The 20,050-nt window shown below is 44.9% G+C and overlaps 1 protein-coding gene across 2 annotated transcripts in view; it reads right to left on the bottom strand.

Annotated features, from left to right (window-relative positions):
* Positions 1-20,050, bottom strand: part of LOC306781509 (paired box protein Pax-7-like) — a gene marked incomplete at both ends in the record, with an annotated part of 118,636 nt that overhangs the window by 50,097 nt on the left and 48,489 nt on the right. For both annotated transcript variants that reach the window (XM_079274391.1, XM_079274392.1), the window contains one exon: positions 12,295-12,494. In XM_079274391.1, the coding sequence (XP_079130517.1) occupies positions 12,295-12,494 (200 nt within the window). The remainder of the gene's footprint in view (positions 1-12,294; positions 12,495-20,050) is intronic.

Raw genomic sequence — 20,050 nt, 5'->3', positions numbered from 1 at the left:
TTGGCCAACAGATGGCAGCAGTTATCTATGGCTGGGACTTATGAGCTTGAAAACACAATGGTAGCATAGGATGAACTCACAGTACCTGTAGAAGTTCAAATTTGACAACAATACGACAGAAAATAAATACTGTACACATGGTTTACTAAGGGTACGCTAACGTAAAAGCGCATTTGGAGGCTCGTAGACGCCAGGTCAAAGTCAAAGACTACCTGTCCCGAACTATAGTTTGTTTATGTCGACATATAGTTATCTACAACATATTTAACCATTGTCAACTTACACCGATTCTTGGAAATTCTCATCAACCAGACTTTGGTCTTGATGATCGGTCTCAGGTACTTCACTCATGGTACTGAATTTGAGTTTGAAAGACTTTCCCAGGATGCAATCTGGTGAATCTGCAAATCCTTCTCTTCGTAATTTCATTGGCTATATGGAGCCTGAGATTCATGGAGATCGATTGCAATTGGCTCGTGCGTTCCCAAAGCAAGTGAGGCGGGCATTGTCTTTCAAAGCGGACTCTCGTTGGCTGTTCCAGAATGTGACCAGGCTATGGGAGCTCCTATTGGGTCAAATGAGGTGTCAATCTAACCGGCGGAATGCAGGCTGCCATTTTGAGACACAGAGACGGCAGTGTTTACATTTTAACGGGCGATATGACGAGAAATACATAGCAAATTATCAATATCTACTGGCTAATTTGAAATGATGCAACAGCCCCCCGTGGGTGTTTATGGACGTACTAATGTGTTTTGGACTAAATCTTTAACTGGAATGGATCGAGTGGACCCTTAGCGATCAAGCAAGACCATTTTTGGTGGAGTAGTATGCACGAGGGAGACGTTATGAATCATAATCGGTGAGTCACGGCGATATTTTATCGGCTACTTTTGCAGTGTTTGGTTGACAGAGACGTTAACTGTACCTGCTGTTGTGATTGTATCTTTAAATGGTTTGCATAAATCGAATTACAGGAACCGTAGCTTTCTGATGAGATATCGCATCAGTACCTGTCTTGACAGAGCAGTTGTGTACATGACATAACTGGACTCTGGACACTGACGGCCCGCAGAGACAGTTATTTACCAATATGTTAGGAGTAGTTACATTTACACAGTCTTACATTTACAACCGGCCCTTTGATGCTGATGTGGCCCAGAGTGAAGATGAGTTTGACACCCCTGCCTTAAAGAGTCTGTCCATCCTTGGTTAAAAATTCTGGTCTCTCATGCCATTGTTCCTCATAGACTCAGTAGGATGAATAAAGAGGAGTCATCAACATCTACAGCTACAGTAAACACTTCACACATGACCGATTAAAGCAACTAACACAATTACAACCTTAAAGTTTTACATTTGATATAGTGAAATCCCCTTATTTTTGGAAACTCAAACCTAGTTTAATTTAATTTTTCATTTTACAACACAGACAAGACATTTTGTAGGTTTCGGTAGGCCAAATAAAAGACCCCTTCAAAGCTACCTCGACAAGATTTAAGCCAGCAACTTCTCTGATGAAATGTTGCAGTCAATGTAAGAATTACATACATATTGCTTAAATTTCCAGTGAGCAATGCATGTCCAATACCAGCATTTAGTATTTCTGTAGGAAGGTCATAAGTAAGGGTTTGGATGTGGGGGTGGTATATGAGTCTGTACTGTGTCTGATTTCCAGGCAGGGACCAGCATTTGAGTCAAATTTCAGATGTACAATTTATGTTGGCCTATTTATGAATGGCATGATAAAAAAAACGACCTAATTTGAACAATTTCTTTGTGGCTAACCTTAACCATAGCTTAAGCATACTGTAGTAGTCCTGGATATACACCGTAGGAATAAAAGTGAATAAATTCAACTTGAAGTGACCAAAAACCCCTGACCCATGTCATCGTACTCTATGAGCTGATTACCTGGTCACATGATCACGCCTGCAAAATGTGAAAAAGTCACAAAAGACAATCCCGAAACATTTGCTAAACACTACAACCTCATATCATCAGTTGTCTAGAAATGTAGTGGTTTAAAAAGAAAAGGAAGAATGTCAAACATGAAGACATGTCAAACACAGGCAGATTGTGAAATGACAAAGGGGTGTGTATTGCCAAAAGCTAAATTGTCTTCATTTTCAACTCAGCAGGGCACTAATTTCCAAGTTCTTATTTTAAGCCAACAGAAAGACAGAAGCTCAGGCAGTGGTGTATAAAGTACTCAAAAGCCATACTTGAGTAAAAGTAAAGATACCTTACTGGAAAACTACTCCAGTAAAAGTAAAAAGTCACCTATTAGAATAATACTTGAGTAAAAGTCTTAAAGTATCTGATATTTATTGTACTTAAGTACAAAAGTACTTAAGTGTCAAAAGTCATTTTCTGATATTAAATGTACATCACAACCTGAACATTAAATGTACATCATAACCTGTTCATTGAAAGTAAAAGTACGAGTAAATGCTGTTAATAAAAAAGCAAAGGGTCAGAATTGTGAGAATGATGAAGTTTATTCTTTTAAGTGCTGTGGCACCATGACCAAGGACATGGAGCTGTGTTGAACATGATTGGGTTGGCTATGATCCATCCAGGAGCAACAATGTTCAACATAATATATTGTACATAAGTATACTTTTGCATCTACGATGAACTTATCATCATAATTCTCCGAAAAGCAATATGACACCATGAAGGAGTTGTAACAGTGCGTTTATAAGTATGCTCATTAGACTAGAGGATGTAGAGGACCAATGCATAATATTATGTTCAGCAAAACATATCCACTTGATGCATCAGGTCAGTGTTATGAGAAAGGACACCTGCCTTGTAAACTCCTATGGGCCTGATTTGAACACAATAGACAAAGGTTTTGCTCAAGATGAATCTGCAATTGGGCGACTGCTACCATCATAACTCCATCTGATCATTCACAACATGACTCAAATATCAAAACATGATCAATACTAAGGCAGCACCGAAAGTAACAACCCAGTCATTACTTGAAACTGAAAAATGTCCTGTTCATCTTCAAAAGAAGTTAGTTTTCAAAATGGTGAGAATTCAGTCTCGCTCTTCTTGGGCTGAAGACTAATCCTGCGATGCTAAATAGCCTTTCACAGGCCGCTGAGGCAGGTAGAGGTGTGTTCAGCGTCACAGACAGCTTGTGCACAGCTGCGAAGGATTTCACTAATGCTAACGCTAATGCTGCGCTCTCTCGGCTCCCGTCAATCCTATGGCGTGGTGGTTAGCTATAGCTAACGTTAGCCAACTAGTGCTGCACAACTGTCAACACTTCCTCAGCTCACTAACTCGCTAGCGATCCACAAGTGTTGGTCTTCGTCACCACCGTAGTTTGTTGCGGGAGTAGCAGGTGCTTCCATTTCTGCTTCCATCATGAAATCAGTCATCGTAGAGTGGAATTATACTCATGTAGTCGCCCGCTAGCTTATAGCATGTAGCATCCTGGGAATCAAAACACCGCAGCTTTGAGAGCACTTGTTTTCAATTGTGCATTAATGTGATTAACCAATGCTGCTTAACTTTTTAACTTGCTGCTAGGACCACTGATTCACCAAACCTGCTTGCTTGCAGTCTGTGTTCCAACACAGTCCCCGACGCTGCTCTCATGATTCATTTTGTTTCTAAAGATAGATTTGATTTTGTAGCGAGTAACGAAGGTTTCAGGGGAAATGTATCGGAGTAAAAGTACCGGTTTTCTTTGCAAAATGTAGTGAAGTAAAAGTAAAAGTCAACAGAAATATAAGTAGTAAAGTAAAGTACAGATACCCAAAAAAACTACTTAAGTACAGTAACGAAGTATTTCTACTTCGTTACTATACACCACTGAGCTCAGGGCAGGTATCAGCCTGTCACTCTGCAGAAAACACATTCACAACGCCTAGATCTGTCTCTTTCTCACACACACTGTCCTACATTAGGACACACAGGTACCGCATTTTTATCATTTGCATCATTTGAATAAAACCATACCATACCACTCGCATGCACGCCACACACACACACACACACACACACTCACACATGCATATCCAGAGCAGTGGCAGGAATCTATATTGCCTCCAGCTTTCCACCCGCCCATTTTCTCCAGGAATCCTCCTTTTTGGACTCCTATTTCTGTAGAGGAGACTCAAATAATTAGAACAGGAGTTGTCCGCCTGAGGTACTACTGCAAGAGAAGCAGAAGAAGTTGAGTCTGACGGATCAGCTCAACAGTCCAAAGACTTGACTCTAGAAAGAAACAGAATGTCATTCTCACCAGCTCCTTTATATATTTGGTTCTTGAGTATTGCAGAAACAGTGATTTGGCTGATTGATTTATCAATTAACAGAAAATAATCACCAATCATTTTGATAATCGATTGAAGTCAAACCTCAAGCAAAAACACAAAACTCGCTTTGGTTGTCAGGATGTGCTGCTTTCCTCTGTTTCATATCATTGTAACCTGTGAGGATTTGTGTCTAACTCTGCTGTATTTCCCTCAGTAGGGTCCTCCTACGAGTCCCGCCCATTGCTGCGCCTCTCTCCGTAGGCACAGCTGTGCCTCATCTCCTGTGATTGCCTCCAGCTGACATAAATACTCCTGTCACTCTCATTCCAGTTGTCAGTCCGTCCGTTTACCTACCTGGTATTCCGACCCATGAGCAGTCCATTTGTTCACTCTCTGAAGATCCGCTACTAACGATGCATTTCGTTTTTTCAACTTGCCTGCCGTACAGTGTCGAGCCTCGGGTTTTCACCTGTACGAAGAAGCCTTCCAGTTAGTTCCTCGGAGATCAACTGTGTAGTCTTGGCATTCCTGTGTCGAGCCTCGGGTGTCACACAGACGATCCAGCCTGCCTACCAGCCGCGGACGTGGACCGGCCACTTCCCGGCTAAGATCCGAGCGGAGCGCGAGGACGCGCCTCGGTACTGACGTTTGACAGTTTTCCTGTCGGCTTCGTCTGCCGCTCAGCAGGATTAGTCACTTTCCGGCTTAGAACCGTGCGGAGGCGTGGAGACGCCTCCTATTGACTTTGTCCATTTCCTGTCTTTTCCCTTGACTGAGAGAAATAAATGATCGTGGTTTTCAAATAGAACTCTGCTGTCTGAGTCTGCATTCAGGTCCATGAACACACCACATCACAACAGAACGGACTGACCATAACTATGGACCCAGCAGCCACAGCAGGATTTCCACCTGCAGATCCCCGGGTCCGTGAGTCATTTGTTCCGTCTCCTGAACCTTCCCACGGAGACATGAGCGGATGCAGAGGTTTTCTGCTCCAGATGACGTTTGTGTTCAACCAACAGCCCTGCACGTATGCATCGGACAGTTCTAAAATTGCCTATCTGACCGGGTTACGACATGGCCGTGCTCTCGACTGGGCCCAGGCCTGGTTCACTCAGAACCTGTTGGATACGGTTTCTTTTGGACAATACCTGGAGGCGTTTAAGAGAGCTTTCAACCACCCTACATACTCTCAGGTCGCTGTTCAGAACCTCCTCCGCCTCCGTCAGCGCTCTGCTAGCGCCGCTGAACATTCCATTGACTTTCGCATCCTGGCCGCAGAGTCCGGTTGGGAGGAGAGGGCGCTAAAGGGGGTTTTTCTCAGCAGCCTGTCGGAGGGATTAAAGGACGAGCTCGCTGTTCTGGAGGAGGCTAAGACACTGGAAGACCTGATCGCTCTCACCATCCGACTGGATACTCGGATGCAGGAACGTCGGAGAGTGTAACTACAGGCTCCCGGCGCCGGTTCGTCAGCCAGTAACCACTTCCGGTCACCGGTCCCCAGTTCCACCTCGCCGCCGCAGCCCAGGCCCCCAGCACTCGCCCGCTCCGGCACCTTCTCCCGTGGATCGGGATGAACCCATGCAGTTGGGACAGTTCCATCTGTCTCAGGATGAGAAGGAGCGATAAATCCGTTTAGGAGCCTGCCTCTACTGTGGGGAGCCGGGTCACCGTATCCCTGTCTGCCCGGTGCGCCCAAAAGAGAGGGCTCACCGGTAAGAGTGGGAATACTGGCGAGCGACTCCACCCGACTTCCCCGTCCCATGTCCCGTCTCACACTACCAGCTAAGTTATGCCTGCCATCCGGTGCTTTACCGGTCTTGGCCCTGATTGACTCCGGAGCAGAACAGAGTTTTTTGGACTCCTCCTTGGCCTTCGCTCATGGGATTCCCTTGGAGGAGTTGGAATGCCCTCTTCAGGCGAACGCTCTGGATGGCAGTCGCTTGACCAATATCACACACTGTACTTGCCCTATTACCCTGCTTGTGTCAGGAAACCACCAACATGAGATCTGTTTTTACGTCTTCTCTACGCCCCTGATGCCCCTGGTTCTGGGCCATCCTTGGCTCCTGGACCACAACCCACAGATAGACTGGGCAGGAAACAGAATCATCGGATGGAGCCCGACATGTCTTTCGAGGTGCCTCAAGTCCGCCATTCCCCGGCAGACCTCTTCTCTCCACACCCCTACTACCGGAACTGATCTCACCTCGGTCCCTTTGGAGTACGCAGATCTCAGCGAGGCATTCAACAAGGAATGAGCCCTTTCCCTGCCACCCCACCGACCCTACGATTGCGCCATAGAGCTATTCCCCGGCGCCACCCTGCCCTCCAGCCGACTATACAACCTTTCCCGACCTGAACGCGAGTCGATGGAGACCTATATCACAGACTCCCTCGCTGCTGGAATTATCCGCCCGTCATCGTCCCCGGTGGGAGCAGGGTTTTTCTTCGTGGCCAAGGAGGACAAGAGTCTCCGTCCTTGCATCGACTACCGAGGGTTAAACCAGATCACCACCCGGAACAAGTACCCACTACCCCTAATCAACTCTGCTTTTGAATCCCTACCCGGTGCCACAATTTTCACCAAGCTAGACCTCCGCAATGCTTACCACTTGGTTCGGATACGAGAGGGGGACGAGTGGAAGACCGCTTTCAACACTCCCCTGGGACATTTCGAGTACCTGGTCATGCCATTCGGACTTACAAATGCACCAGCCGTTTTCCAGGCTTTGGTGAACGACGTGCTCAGGGATTTTCTCAACCGGTTTGTGTTTGTCTACATCGACGACATTCTGATTTACTCCTCAAACCTACAGGAACATTGCCACCATGTCCGTCAGGTCCTTCAGCGCTTACTGGAGAACCAACTCTTCATCAAAGCCGAGAAATGTGAATTCCATGTCACCTCCGTACAGTTTCTTGGTTTCATCATTGAGGAGGGTCAGATTCGGAAGGACCCAGAAAGGGTTAAAGCGGTCACCGAATGGCCGGTCCCCTCTAACCGGAAGAAGCTCCAGCAGTTCCTAAGATTTGCAAACTTCTACCGCCAGTTCATTCGGAACTACAGTCAGACAGCGTCACCCCTAACCAGACTCACCTCCTCTAAGGTGTTTTTTTCCTGGTCCCCCGAGGCTGACCGGGTGTTTAGTGCCCTCAAGGAGCGATTCACATCAGCCCCCATCCTAGTACAGCCGGATGAAAGCCGCCAGTTCCTGGTCGAGGTGGACGCCTCTGACACCGGAGTAGGAGCAGTATTATCACAACGCTCAACCACTGACTCTAAGCTCCGTCCGTGTGCTTTTTTCTCTCGCCGCCTTTCCCACGGCCGAGCGGAACTATGATGTGGGCAACCGGGAGTTACTGGCCGTCAAGCTGGCTCTGGAGGAATGGAGACATTGGTTGGAGGGGTCAGGACCCGTTCATTGTGTGGACCGACCACCAAAATCTCGAATACATCCATTCTGCATCCAACATGTCTTTAGACTCCACGGCATGGACATTGTTTCTGATCGGGGTCCTCAGTTCTCCCAAGTTTGGAAGGCGTTCTGCCGCAGCCTCGGTGCCACTGCTAGCCTCTCCTCTGGCTTTCACCCCCAGACCAATGGGCAGACCGAGAGGCTGAACCAGGAGCTAGAAGCCATGCTCCAGTGTGTAGCGGCGGCAAATCCATCTTTCTGGAGTCGTCACTTGGCCTGGATAGAGTACGCACACAACAGCCATACCTCCACGGCAACAGGTCTCTCCCCCTTCTAGGCCTCCATTGGCTACCAACCTCCCCTTCTACCCAGCCAAGAGGTCGAGATTTCCGTCCCATCAGTCCAAATCAACCATCGTGATGCAGAAGAGTCTGGAGAGAGACTCGTGCCGCCCTACTTCGTTCTTCCGAACAAAACAAGCATCTGGCTGATCGCCGCTGCACACCCGCCCCCACCTATCTTCCCGGCCAACAGGTCTGGCTTTCCACCAAGGACATACCCCTACGCACTGAATCCAAGAAGCTCTCTCCCAGATTCATTGGCCCGTTCCCCATTGTCTCCGTTATCAATCCGGTCACGGTCAAGCTCCCGCAATCCATGAGGATCCACCCTGTTTTCCATGTTTCTCTTCTCAAACCCGTTCACTCCAGTCCTCTGAACCCTCCGGCCGAACCCCCTCCACCCCCCCCGACTCATCGAAGGCGGTCCGGTTTACACAGTCGACCGTCTCCTGGATGTCCGCCGATGAGGTAGGGGTTACCAATACCTCGTTGATTGGGTGGGGTATGGTGTGGAGGAACGATGCTGGGTTCCTCGCTCCCGGATTATGGATCCAGAGCTACTCCGCACATACCATCGCCTGCACCCTGATAAGCCTGGCGGTTCGCCGGGAGGCTCCCGTTGAGGGGGGGGGGGGTACTGTGAGGATTTGTGTCTAACTCTGCTGTATTTCCCTCAGTAGGGTCCTCCTACGAGTCCCGCCCACTGCCGCGCCTCTCTCCGTAGGCACAGACATAAATACTCCTGTCACTCGCATTCCAGTTGTCAGTCCGTCCGTTTACCTACCTGGTATTCCGACCCGTGAGTAGTCCATTTGTTCACTCTCTGAAGATCCGCTACTAACGATGCATTTCGTTTTTTCAATTTGCCTGCCGTACAGTGTCGAGCCTCGGGTTTTCACCTGTACGAAGAAGCGTGTCACACAGACGATCCAGCCTGCCTGCCAGCCGCGGACGCGGACCGGCCACTTCCCGGCTAAGATCCGAGCGGCGCGCGAGGACGCGCCTCCGTACTGACGTTTGACAGTTTTCCTGTCGGCTTTGTCTGCCGCTCAGCAGGATTAGCCACTTTCCGGCTTAGAACCGTGCGGAGGCGTGGAGACGCCTCCTAATGACTTTGTCCATTTCCTGTCTTTTCCCTTGACTGAGAGAAATAAATTATCGTGGTTTTGAAATAGAACTCTGCTGTCTGAGTCTGCATTCGGGTCCATGAACACACCACATCATAACAGTAACCAAATAATTCTGTGTCATGGACTGAAATGGTGATGGACATTTTTCATTATTTCATACAATAAATAATACAGATTCATCAATAATAAATAATAAGCGTAAATCTGTTTCCAAGTGCCTTTCATGTTACCCAAGGACACGGTGTTAGGTGGAGCCCTAGTCTCTAGATGCACATTAATTCTCTCTGTATAACTATACAAACACACACACGTCTTGTTGATTAACACATCTCTTTCTGTTGACCGTGTGCACAATTCTTTCCTCAGTAAAAGCCTCCCCATCCTTCTACTTTACAACTGTTAAGCAATCACTTTGTCTTCTTTTTCTGCTGTTGATACCACACCTGCTATTGGGTTTGTTGACAGGGGAACAAATACCCTCAAATCTTTACATTCTATAGAGCAGTGATTCTCAAATTGGTGGGTCGCGACCCGTCGCGGGCCTTTGCCTGAAAAAATAAAAGAATCTTCTGCTTTTATTTTGAAGGGGATTTTTTATGCAGCGGAGTTATTCCCACTCCTTAACAGTATTTGGCGTTAATGCCTTGTAATGCTATTAGACACCCGCATTTACACAATATAGAACAGGGTTCACTAACTGGTGGACTGCGGCTGTTTCCGGACCCAGGACCTAAAACTGTTAAATAATTGAGAATTATTAAATTTGAGGGGCTGATCCTGTTTCTTCTTACTGACACTTACTGACAGTGTATCACATTAACTAGGCTCCTGGACTGTGTCAATGCCATCAGAGACTGGACGGCAGAAAACTGCTTACAACTCAACGACTCTAAGACGGAGGTCCTAGTTATTGCTCCAGATGAGTTTGTCCCCATGATCAGGCAGAGTATTCGTCCACTCTCCTCTGCTGCCCATTGCAACCTGCGCAATCTAGGGATTTTCTTTGATCGATCCATGTCGTTTGACCCCCATGTTAAGCAGCTGTCCAGGTCATGTTTCTTCCATCTAAGAAATATCAGTAAACTGAGATCTGTAGTATCAACACCTGAACTAGAGATGATCATACACACATTGACTACTGTAACTCACTTTTCACATCACTCAGTGTATCTGCTCTCAACCGTCTGCAGGTAATCCAAAACGCTGCCGCCAGATTACTCACCAGGACAAATCGACGGTCTCACATCACCCCCGTACTCCGATCTCTCCACTGGCTCCCTGTAGCATTTAGGATACACTTCAAAATTCTCACCATCACTTACAGAGCACTTCACGGTCAGGCTCCGACTTATGTAGCTGATCTACTTCGCCCCTATTCACCCGCCCGCACTCTCAGGTCAAACGCTCTCGGCCTTCTGTCAGTCCCACGCACACGATTTAACACGTGGTGACCGAGCCTTTGAGGCAGTGGCAACCAAGGCTCTGGAATGCTCTGCCTGCAACTCTACGCCTCGCATACACTGTGAATACTTTTAAGAACCAGTTCAAAACCCACCTTTTTAGGCTGGCGTTTGAGTAAAAACCCATGTCCTAGACCTGCTCTTAAAATATGTTTTTATTTTAATTTTATTCTGTGTATGTAATTTATTGACCCTACGGTCACATTGTGGTTTTTTATGTTTTTTAAATTTCTGCTGTTAAGCACTTTGTGATGTCATGTCTGTGAAAAGCGCTCTATCAATAAACTTCATTCATTCATCTGTTTGTGTCCCTTCCATCTGGCAGGAGGCTGCGGTCCATCAGAACCAAGACCTCACGCCACACAAACAGTATCTTCCTGGCCGCAGTCAGGCTCATTAACAAAGCCCGGGTCCCCCACTGACTCTGTCACCCCCAGGACATTTCCTTCTGGTCTCTCCCCTGCACATCCCTGTTTCTTTATTTAAACACTCATCACTTTTAACATCTCACTTACACTTCACTTGTTTTACGGTCCTGTTATCTGTTTTGTTGTGCACTTTATTTTATATTTTACTGTAAATTGTAATATGTTTCTATTTCTTGCACTGTGTTGATTGTTGATAGTTTAAATGTTATTGTTTATTGTTAAATGTTACGCACCACCCGCCACGACAAATTCCTTGTAGGTGCAAACTTCCTTGGCAATAAACGGTTCTGATTCTGATTCTGATGCGACTAGCGGACCAGGGATCGAACGGCCCGGGGATCGAACCGACTGTGTCACTCATAGTTTTCCTGGGTCTTGATTGATCCACGTTGCTGTTGTGGATTAAAGCTTCCGTGAGACAGCCCAGACCCTTCAGTGATCTGCTGTGCATTTTACATGAGTGGTGGTGGGAAAGTGGTGGGAATAACAGATTCCAGCTAAGATGTCAAGGAGTGAGACATTGATGAGGAATGCAGCCCCTACCCCACTGTTGAGCACCTAACAGCTGTTGTTAGAGCTCCACAGTATTTTCTCCAGCACTACTGGGACACTGGGGAGCTGTCAAAACCCAGACCAAAGACAGGTTCTGTAGCTGAGATGTGAACAGCTGGCAGAGTCTCTCGCATTATAGTGTGTATGTGTAAATGATAGTTGAACTCAGTGGGTAAATATGGAATTTGGTTCATTAAATATCACAATAATGTGACATCTTGTACAACAATCAAATCAATCCTATCATACAGGTTAACAAAACAGTTTGAGAAGAACTGTGTTGTGTGCATGTTTCTGAGAGCAGAAAGGAAAGCAGAATAAAATGAAAAATGAAAACCAGTCTGGAGTGAAAGTACCTGGTACCACTAAAATATCTCGGAATAATCCGACAATGTAGTTCCCAACTTGGGAAATTCACCTGAACGCCCCCTCAGGTCAAAACAACAACTCAAAAACAGCTAACGTGTTGTTTTAGCAATAAAATACAACACATTGTCTGTGTAGCATCCACATTGTTTCCACATTACAAGTTAATGCTCATGCACACATCATACCACTTCCCAACTTGGGGAATGGGACCTTCTGAGGAGCATTGTCCGCACCATTGTCTGCGCACTCCAAGTGGCAAGTGCCCTTCTAGTTTTCTTGTAAATTGCTTCTAAGAGATGGATGTTAGTGTATTACCTGAACCCTGGCCTCAGTAAGTTTGGTCCTCTGGGCCAGCTCCTCCCTGGTGTAGATGTCGGGATAGTGAGTTCTTTCGAAAGCCTTCTCCAGCTCCTCCAGCTGCTCCGCTGTGAACGTGGTCCGACTCCTGCGCTGTTTCCTCTTTAGGGGGAGGTCAGGCTCCGACTCCACGTCTGACACGTCATCCATCCGACTGCCTGGACAAACACATGGAGGGGACCCATTAGACATCACTCACCTCAGCATGTTTCATAACTGAATGAGTGTAATGAGATGTACGTGTCCCAAATTAGCTCCCTGGTTGGTAGGAGACTGGATGCTAACTATGGTCTCCTGCTTTAAAGTCATCATTTTGCACAGTTGCACGAGTATGACAACTAGGGGTGCAACGGATCACAAACCTCACGGTTCGGATCATACCGTGGTTTTTGAGTCATGGGTCGGATAATTTTTCGGATCAGCAAAGAAAAGGGGGAGTGGACAAATATAACTTTGATTTTCTTTCCATTTATTAATTAAATAACTTCAAGAACACTGAAAGCAAATAACTTTGGGCTATAGTCTTACATGAAAAACACAATATTTAAGATATTTATTTTCATAAAGATGAGAATATATCTACATCAGCTGGGGAAAGGGTATCAGCAGATGTGTGTCGCCCACTCCACCGTGATGAATTGAGCTGTCACAGTCTTTTCCTTCTCATAGAGACCTGGAACGATCTTAATACTGAAGAGATTTCATAGCGTGGCTCAAGCACTTTAACCATATTTTGAAATCCTTTGTTTTCCACAGTATGGCCTCATGTCTGCAGCAATAAAGACCCCAATAGATGTTGTAATAGCTTTAGCCCGGTCTGATTCTGCTGCAAATGGTTTCTTAAAACCCAACGGGCCCTAGAGCCCCCGGTGGGGGTCTTTTTTAGAAAAGTGTAGCACACAGCGTGTCGTAGAAAGCATTTCTCACGAAGAAAAATAATTATTTGTCCAGACATATTAAAAAAATAGTCCGCGAAAAAAGTCCGAGCAACATCATCATACCAGCCATCATTACAGTTTGCAGTGTAAACACTGCAAACACAATTATACATGAACTAAGATCATATCTAGAAGATATCTAGAAGATTTGCCACAATTCTGGCCAAAAATCGATGACATATGCTCTCTCTATCCTCTCAGATCACGGACCATAGCTCGCACATGGCGGATGAATACATTTAACAGCCTCGTGATTCGACCCCGAGTCGATCAGCGCCGGCGAAATTACTCTCTTTTAAACCGTTCGAAAGTTAAGGGGGTACATGCCACCATCAGCCACAGGTCACGACAAAAAAATTGGGTAAAAAAACAAACATTTTGACGGTTTTGGCGATGAAAAACGGATTTATTCCAGCGGATTTCTGCACAGATACTTCCTCCTTCTTGTGGTCCGTGTCTGTGAGTGAGATCACTCCGCTGACTCAATGAATGAGGAAATGGGAGGCGAAACTGTGAGCTGGACCAATCCATGTAGGGGAGATTGTCAAACACCCCGCATGGCTCCCGTTGGACGATCCCACATCGAAAAACGTGTTTCTTGTCTGAATTGAGCAACCACAGCCCATTCTACAGTCACATAGACACAAATTATGATTCATATTTTTATGATTGACAGATATGACACACCATAACTGCTCAAAATTATTCCAAATGGTGTCAAACTGATTTATTAGGATTATTGAACACTCTTAGTGATAATAACAGTGAATATATAGTTAATATTTAGTTATATATTGTATAAAATTATAATACAGCAATGCAACTGCTGGTTCCGAAAATCAAAATTTAGCTTGAATCAGACCATTTATGCTGGCCTGCTTCACTCAATCGAAGTAAAATATGTTGTGGGGACATGTAAAACGTGTTGTTCTATGTCTGTGGTGTATTTTTAAGCTTGCAGCTGCATTATAAAAATAAAAAAACTGTCAATACAAGTGCTTTTTTTGAGGCGAACCTGAAACTTTTTCAATTTGAGCTGTGTCATAAGTGTATCAGTTATTAACCAGTAACATATACACAATATTTACACAATTGAACACATCTCACAAGTGTTACCTGTATTACACCATCACAATTATTAAAATAGACCTTGTAGTTAGAGTTCTGGACTCTATTGAGTATGGGTATGCAATTTTCGAGCCGAGGCCTAAAAATAGGGCTAGGGCCAGGAAGGTTGCTGCAGTGATAAGTTGTTGTTGTTGTTGTGCCTTGGCCCCCATCTCTGACAGACCAGGGTGGTGTGGACATGTCCAATGTATTGCCGTTGTCGTGTGTCTTTCTCGTTGAACAACGCCTACATAACGTAACGGTTTTGTCCACCACCCTCATCCCGTCATTATTAGTTACAGGGAAGCCAAACATGTGACTTAAATGGCTTCTCAATTTCCTCCACTCGCCATGACTTTCACCCATCAAATGCTTTTAACCTGCTCCGTTCATATGAACACACTACTGCTTTATATCTTTTCACTGCAACTCTGCATAGATATTTAGAGACGTATTACCTGAAAAAGTATGAGCGGCAGTAAAACTTTATTTCACACTATGATGATTAAACTGTAAAAGAAATAATGCAATTAATCCGCTGTTCACATGTGTGAGCAACTGTGAGGGGTGGTCCGTACACCACCAGTTTGTATGACATCACACTGAAGGGCGTAGGTTTGCATAGGGTCCATAGGGACTAGTCACGACCAAAGTTTGGGAAAGACACAATTGTCCCCACCAATATTTCCCCACCAAATTCACGGTAAACGCATTCACACAGATCGGGAGCGAGCGAAGGACTTTGAAAGTTAGCCAACACAACTTTGCCATAACAATGACATTAATCGCAAAAAATCCATGCGATTAATTGCGTTTAAAAATTGTAATTGTTGCCCAGCACTACTAATAATTGCATAAAGGAGGAAAGCACTTTATTTGTAGCCTATTAAGTGCTGCAGAATAGATTTATTTTCATTTGTTTTTGTCTTTTTTTGTCTGCACAACTGGAAAGTTTTTTATACTAAATTCTGGATATAGAATATACTGTATATTGGCATTTTAGCAGAACGTTGGTGCAGAATACTGTTTTGTATTTCAACTAAGGTTTTGTTACTGTTATTATGTTTAAATCAGTTTCCAAGTTACACAAATGTTAATATATTTGAATAAAGTTTGCCTGTTCAACATAATGTCAACCAGAGGCGTCGTTCTGCCTATTCTAGGGGGGCTGAAGCCCCCCCAAATGTTCTTCAGGCCCCCCAAATAATTTGGCATTTGGCTTTAAAAAAAAAGAGGAAAAAAATATATTTTTATTTTGGTGATGTCATTAAATTAAACTATTGTTTCTCACATGGACAAGTTATTTATAACTCTAACATGCTACATATGTGCGTGCGTTCTGGTTTGTATGTTTTCTCCCCCTTCAAATTACAATCCGATAGCCTATCATCATACTTAACGATATAAAGTTGACACTGTCAGGTCCATTCTCCATCCATTGTGTGCGGCCCCTTTAAGAATTAGGATTTGGGAGTGACGCGGATATTCTTTATTTGAGAAAAGTTCATATTTGTGTTGTCAAATTTCACTATGACCCTCAAACTCTGTCTCTTGTGTTATCATATACTGAATGCAAGCAAAGCTACAGAGCAAAATCACACTCTTTCTGATTGAACCGTTTGAAACTATCTATGAACTGTTTGAAACGATGGATATCCGCGGCCCCAAATGGGCCCCCAAAAAATTGCAGCAAACATGCCACTCCCCTTGGGGCTAATCCCCCCCTTTCTTTGAATCCTAGAAATGCCCCTGATATAAACTAAGACTTTCTTAGATGGGGGGGGGGGGGACGATGACGACTGGCAATGTCCCTACCAATGCTGAGACCAAACCTACGCCCTTGATCACACTACTTCCCATAAAGATACTTACAATTAGCTGATTAAATCAAAAGGCTCATTATTTTAAATAGTCAAAAGATGATGATTGGAGTTTGCTGGTCACATTGTTATTGGCGTGTTATTGTCATGATGCATATCATTCACATATACAGCATAATAATATGCAGTTTATTTACTTCCCCACTCACAGCCGAGGTCACATCCTGGATCTGGTCTGCTCCACTGGTCTCACAATACCTCAACTCTCCAGCCTCAACCTCAACATCTCTGACCACCTGGCTATCACCATGGACATGGACATTGACATCCCTAAAAGCTAAGCGCAACATATCCTTCAGAAATCTCAAATATATCTCCCCCACAACTCTTTCAGCCTCTCTTGCCAGTACCATGTCTGGCTCCCCTGCCCCGCTGTCTGATAATCCCTCCGATCTTGTAAACTACTACAATAACACACTCTCCTCCTGTCTTGATCAGCTGGCTCCCATTAAAACCAAAGCTGTCTCATTCACACACTCAGCTCCCTGGTACACTCCCAAACTCCATGATATGAAATCCCGTAAGCGCCAGCTTGAAAGACAGGTTTAACAGTCCATCTCCAAGCCCTCTCCGACTACCTTCAACAATACAAAGATGCTCTCATCTCAGCCGGTCTACCTACTACTCACACCTCATAGACTCTGGCTCCTCTAACCCAAAGGCTCTCTTCTCCACAATGAACAAGCTTCTCAAACCCAGGGACAACACCTCCACATCCTTCACAGTCAACAAATGCAACTCTTTCCTTTAATTTTTCCAAACTGTTTGACTAGTAGCTAACGGAACTAGTACACACACTGCTCCACCTATCAGGCCATGTCCACACTACTAGGTTTCCATTTGAAAATGCATGTCTTTTGCTACATTTACACTGAGCGTCCACACTACACCAGAGTTTCAGAGCACCAAAAACGGATACGTTTGAAAACTCCGGGGTTACCTCTTCGTGTAGACGATCGTAAACGCATAAGTTTGGAAACGATGACGTAGACACCCGCGTTCACTACTTGATTGGTTCTTAGCAGTCATTACGTGTTCTTCCCTGATTCGTCACGCTTCTATCACGTGACCCTCACCCGGAAAATCACAAACAACAGCCTTGATCGACTACCAGGTTAATTCAACATGGACAACTGATTACAGGCGTTGCTGACCTTGTTGTCTTTACTAGCAGCTGTTGTGCAGTTTAATTCTGCATTTTTGCGGAGGAAGGAGCTGTTATTGGAGCGATTCGCAAGCAGCGTGTTGGTTGCAAATTGCAACCAACTGAATACCCCTCTGCTCACCCCTCCCTTTCCAAGCGTGTCTTAGAACTACGTTGGCCTTCAGGTTATGTAACAATGTAAAAGACTGTCTCCAGAGTCGGTGTTTGGTTTGTCCGTTCTGGCCTACTGTAGAAATATGGTGCTGCAACACGGCAGACTCCGTGAAGAGGATCCGCTCACAAGAAGAAGAAACATTCCTTTATTAGTACCATAGTGGGGAAATTATTCTCTGCATTTGACCCATCCCTGTATGTAGGGAGCAGTGGGCTGCCAATGACAGGCGCCCGGGGAGCAGTTAGGGGTACAGTGTCTTGCTCAGGGACACTTCGACACAGGACACGGTGCAGCCTAGGATTGAACCGGTGACCTTTCAGTTGGCAGACAACCCTCTCCACCCAGTAAGCCACGGTCGCCCCAAAGATGTTGATATGAAGGACTCATTATTGTGCTCTTCTTTCGAAGAAGAAATACTTCTTGCGATTAGCAAGTGTTAAGAATGAAGATCGAGTTAACAGACTGAGATCGAGGCGTTTAGCTCAATTCAAGCAATAAGATTTATTTGTGACAGAAGTATTATGTCCAGCAGTTAAACGTGCACGGACCCTAGCAAAAGCAAAGAGTGCCAAAAGTGAAACCAAAGAGCGCTTATAGCAGAGTGCGCAGGCGTGTCCATCTGGTTCTCCTTGTGGAGCCATTGGTCAAAATCAAAGCAGAGGCGGATTTGTTTCTAGCATTCAAATGGCCTGATGGAGCTCTGGACAGCTTCATCCACACTGGCTCACGTCCGAAACCTGCCTTCTCTGGAACGTCAGTGTGTGTGAAATGTTGATCTACAGCATATTGTTAACACTTAAGGTGAAGAAAATGAAAGGAGTGCAGTTCTAAACTATTTCGAAGTCTCTGTGTGAATAGATAAAAAGAGCTCTCCTCTTACTCTAAGATGGCAGTTTCTGCCCTAATCTGGTGGTTTAAGCAAGCGTTACTTTCAGGGCCACTGTATCTGTTCCTATCGTACGAACGGGTGACGGAATGCCCCATTCGGCGTTTTTGACCTACTTACAGTGACCTCACAACTCCGCAATATAAGCTTTACAAGTATAGCGCATATTATTTAACAGTGAATGAATATATTTTATTTACAAATGCAGCGTGTCCAGCAGGCATAATGCCTCACGAGATGGACGACATGGAGGCCAAAACAGGCCAGAACACAACACAGTAAAAGGCATGTTCACAACTTCCTACAAATACAGAGAGAGGCAGGGAGAAGAAAGAGGGACAAATGATGCTTCAAACAGCACAACCGCTGTTTTCTCTGTGTGGTTGTATGACAATACAATTTTCTTGTGCTTGGTAAGTACAATTCTATCTCAAAACCTGCATATCCCAGCATCCCCCAGGGCACGGTGCTGAGAGTTACAGTGGAATGAGGGGTGCTAATCTCTCCAGACCACCTTGGTGATGTGTGTAGCACCATTCTTCCACTGTGGGCCTCAGGGCAAGCCCAGACACTGGCAGGCTGAAAGTAGTCCCAAAATATTTATTGTGCAGCTGATTTCACTCACACACAATGTGTCCATACTACTGTTCAGAAGGAGCCATGCCAGATTATCTGACACATGCAGATATCCATTTTAAATGAGGCTGCCTACTTACCCAGACTGGAGAGCAGTTTTAATGATACATAGAGCTCCACTGTATGTGGACTGTAGAGGACTATGGTATGACATCACAGCTCAGGCCAGGACAGTTCAGATGTCATACGGGAGGTTGGCAAAGTGGCAAACAACATGGCTTTTTAAACTTTAACAACATGAAAGAGAGCTCAAATCTGAACACAATGAACAGGACATTGATCACCCTTCACAGTGCCGGGTGCTGTAACAAATGACACTGAGGAATCTTTACTTGTTCTGTTTTGTAGGAGGAAAAGGTTTTTATGAGAAAATATCACACACTTGATTAAAGCTGGATATTTTGGTAACAAAATACCTTAAAACAAGCAATATGTTTGTTATTAATTTAATCTAGCATTTATAGAGAGGAAGTTGCAGAAGCAAATACATTGTATGACCATGTTGGGGGGGAAAAGGCTGGCCATATATAGCATCCAAATGAAAATGTTTAAGTTGATAAAGACCCCCCACTGTGTCACAATTTTGGTTTTCACCACAAAATAGTGGTCTTAGATCTCACTGTGAGGCCCAAAAAGCCAAAAAACAAAGACCAAAAACGATTTTAAGACTAAAATCCCGCAATACCACCCATGTCTACAAACTATTCAATCAAAATAAAGCATGCAATTACACAAGTACATCAACGCAACACTGTTATCATTACTTTTTAATTTTAAAAAAAGAAACAAAAAAGATAGTGTTTAAATGAAAAGGCATGCGAATGTCAACTATGGCTTTTTGATTTGATGCATTTCAAAATGTGAGGGCTGTGGAGATGGATGATGTGAGCCACTGACTTTTTTCCGACCTAAATAGATACCGGTAATTCACCAGGCGTTATCTCACCA

This window comes from Melanostigma gelatinosum (assembly GCF_949748355.1).
Source record: "Melanostigma gelatinosum genome assembly, chromosome: 8".
NCBI classification, from domain to species: domain Eukaryota; kingdom Metazoa; phylum Chordata; class Actinopteri; order Perciformes; family Zoarcidae; genus Melanostigma; species Melanostigma gelatinosum.
The sequence above is the reverse complement of the archived record's forward strand: the minus strand, read 5'-3'. Positions and strand labels throughout refer to the sequence as shown.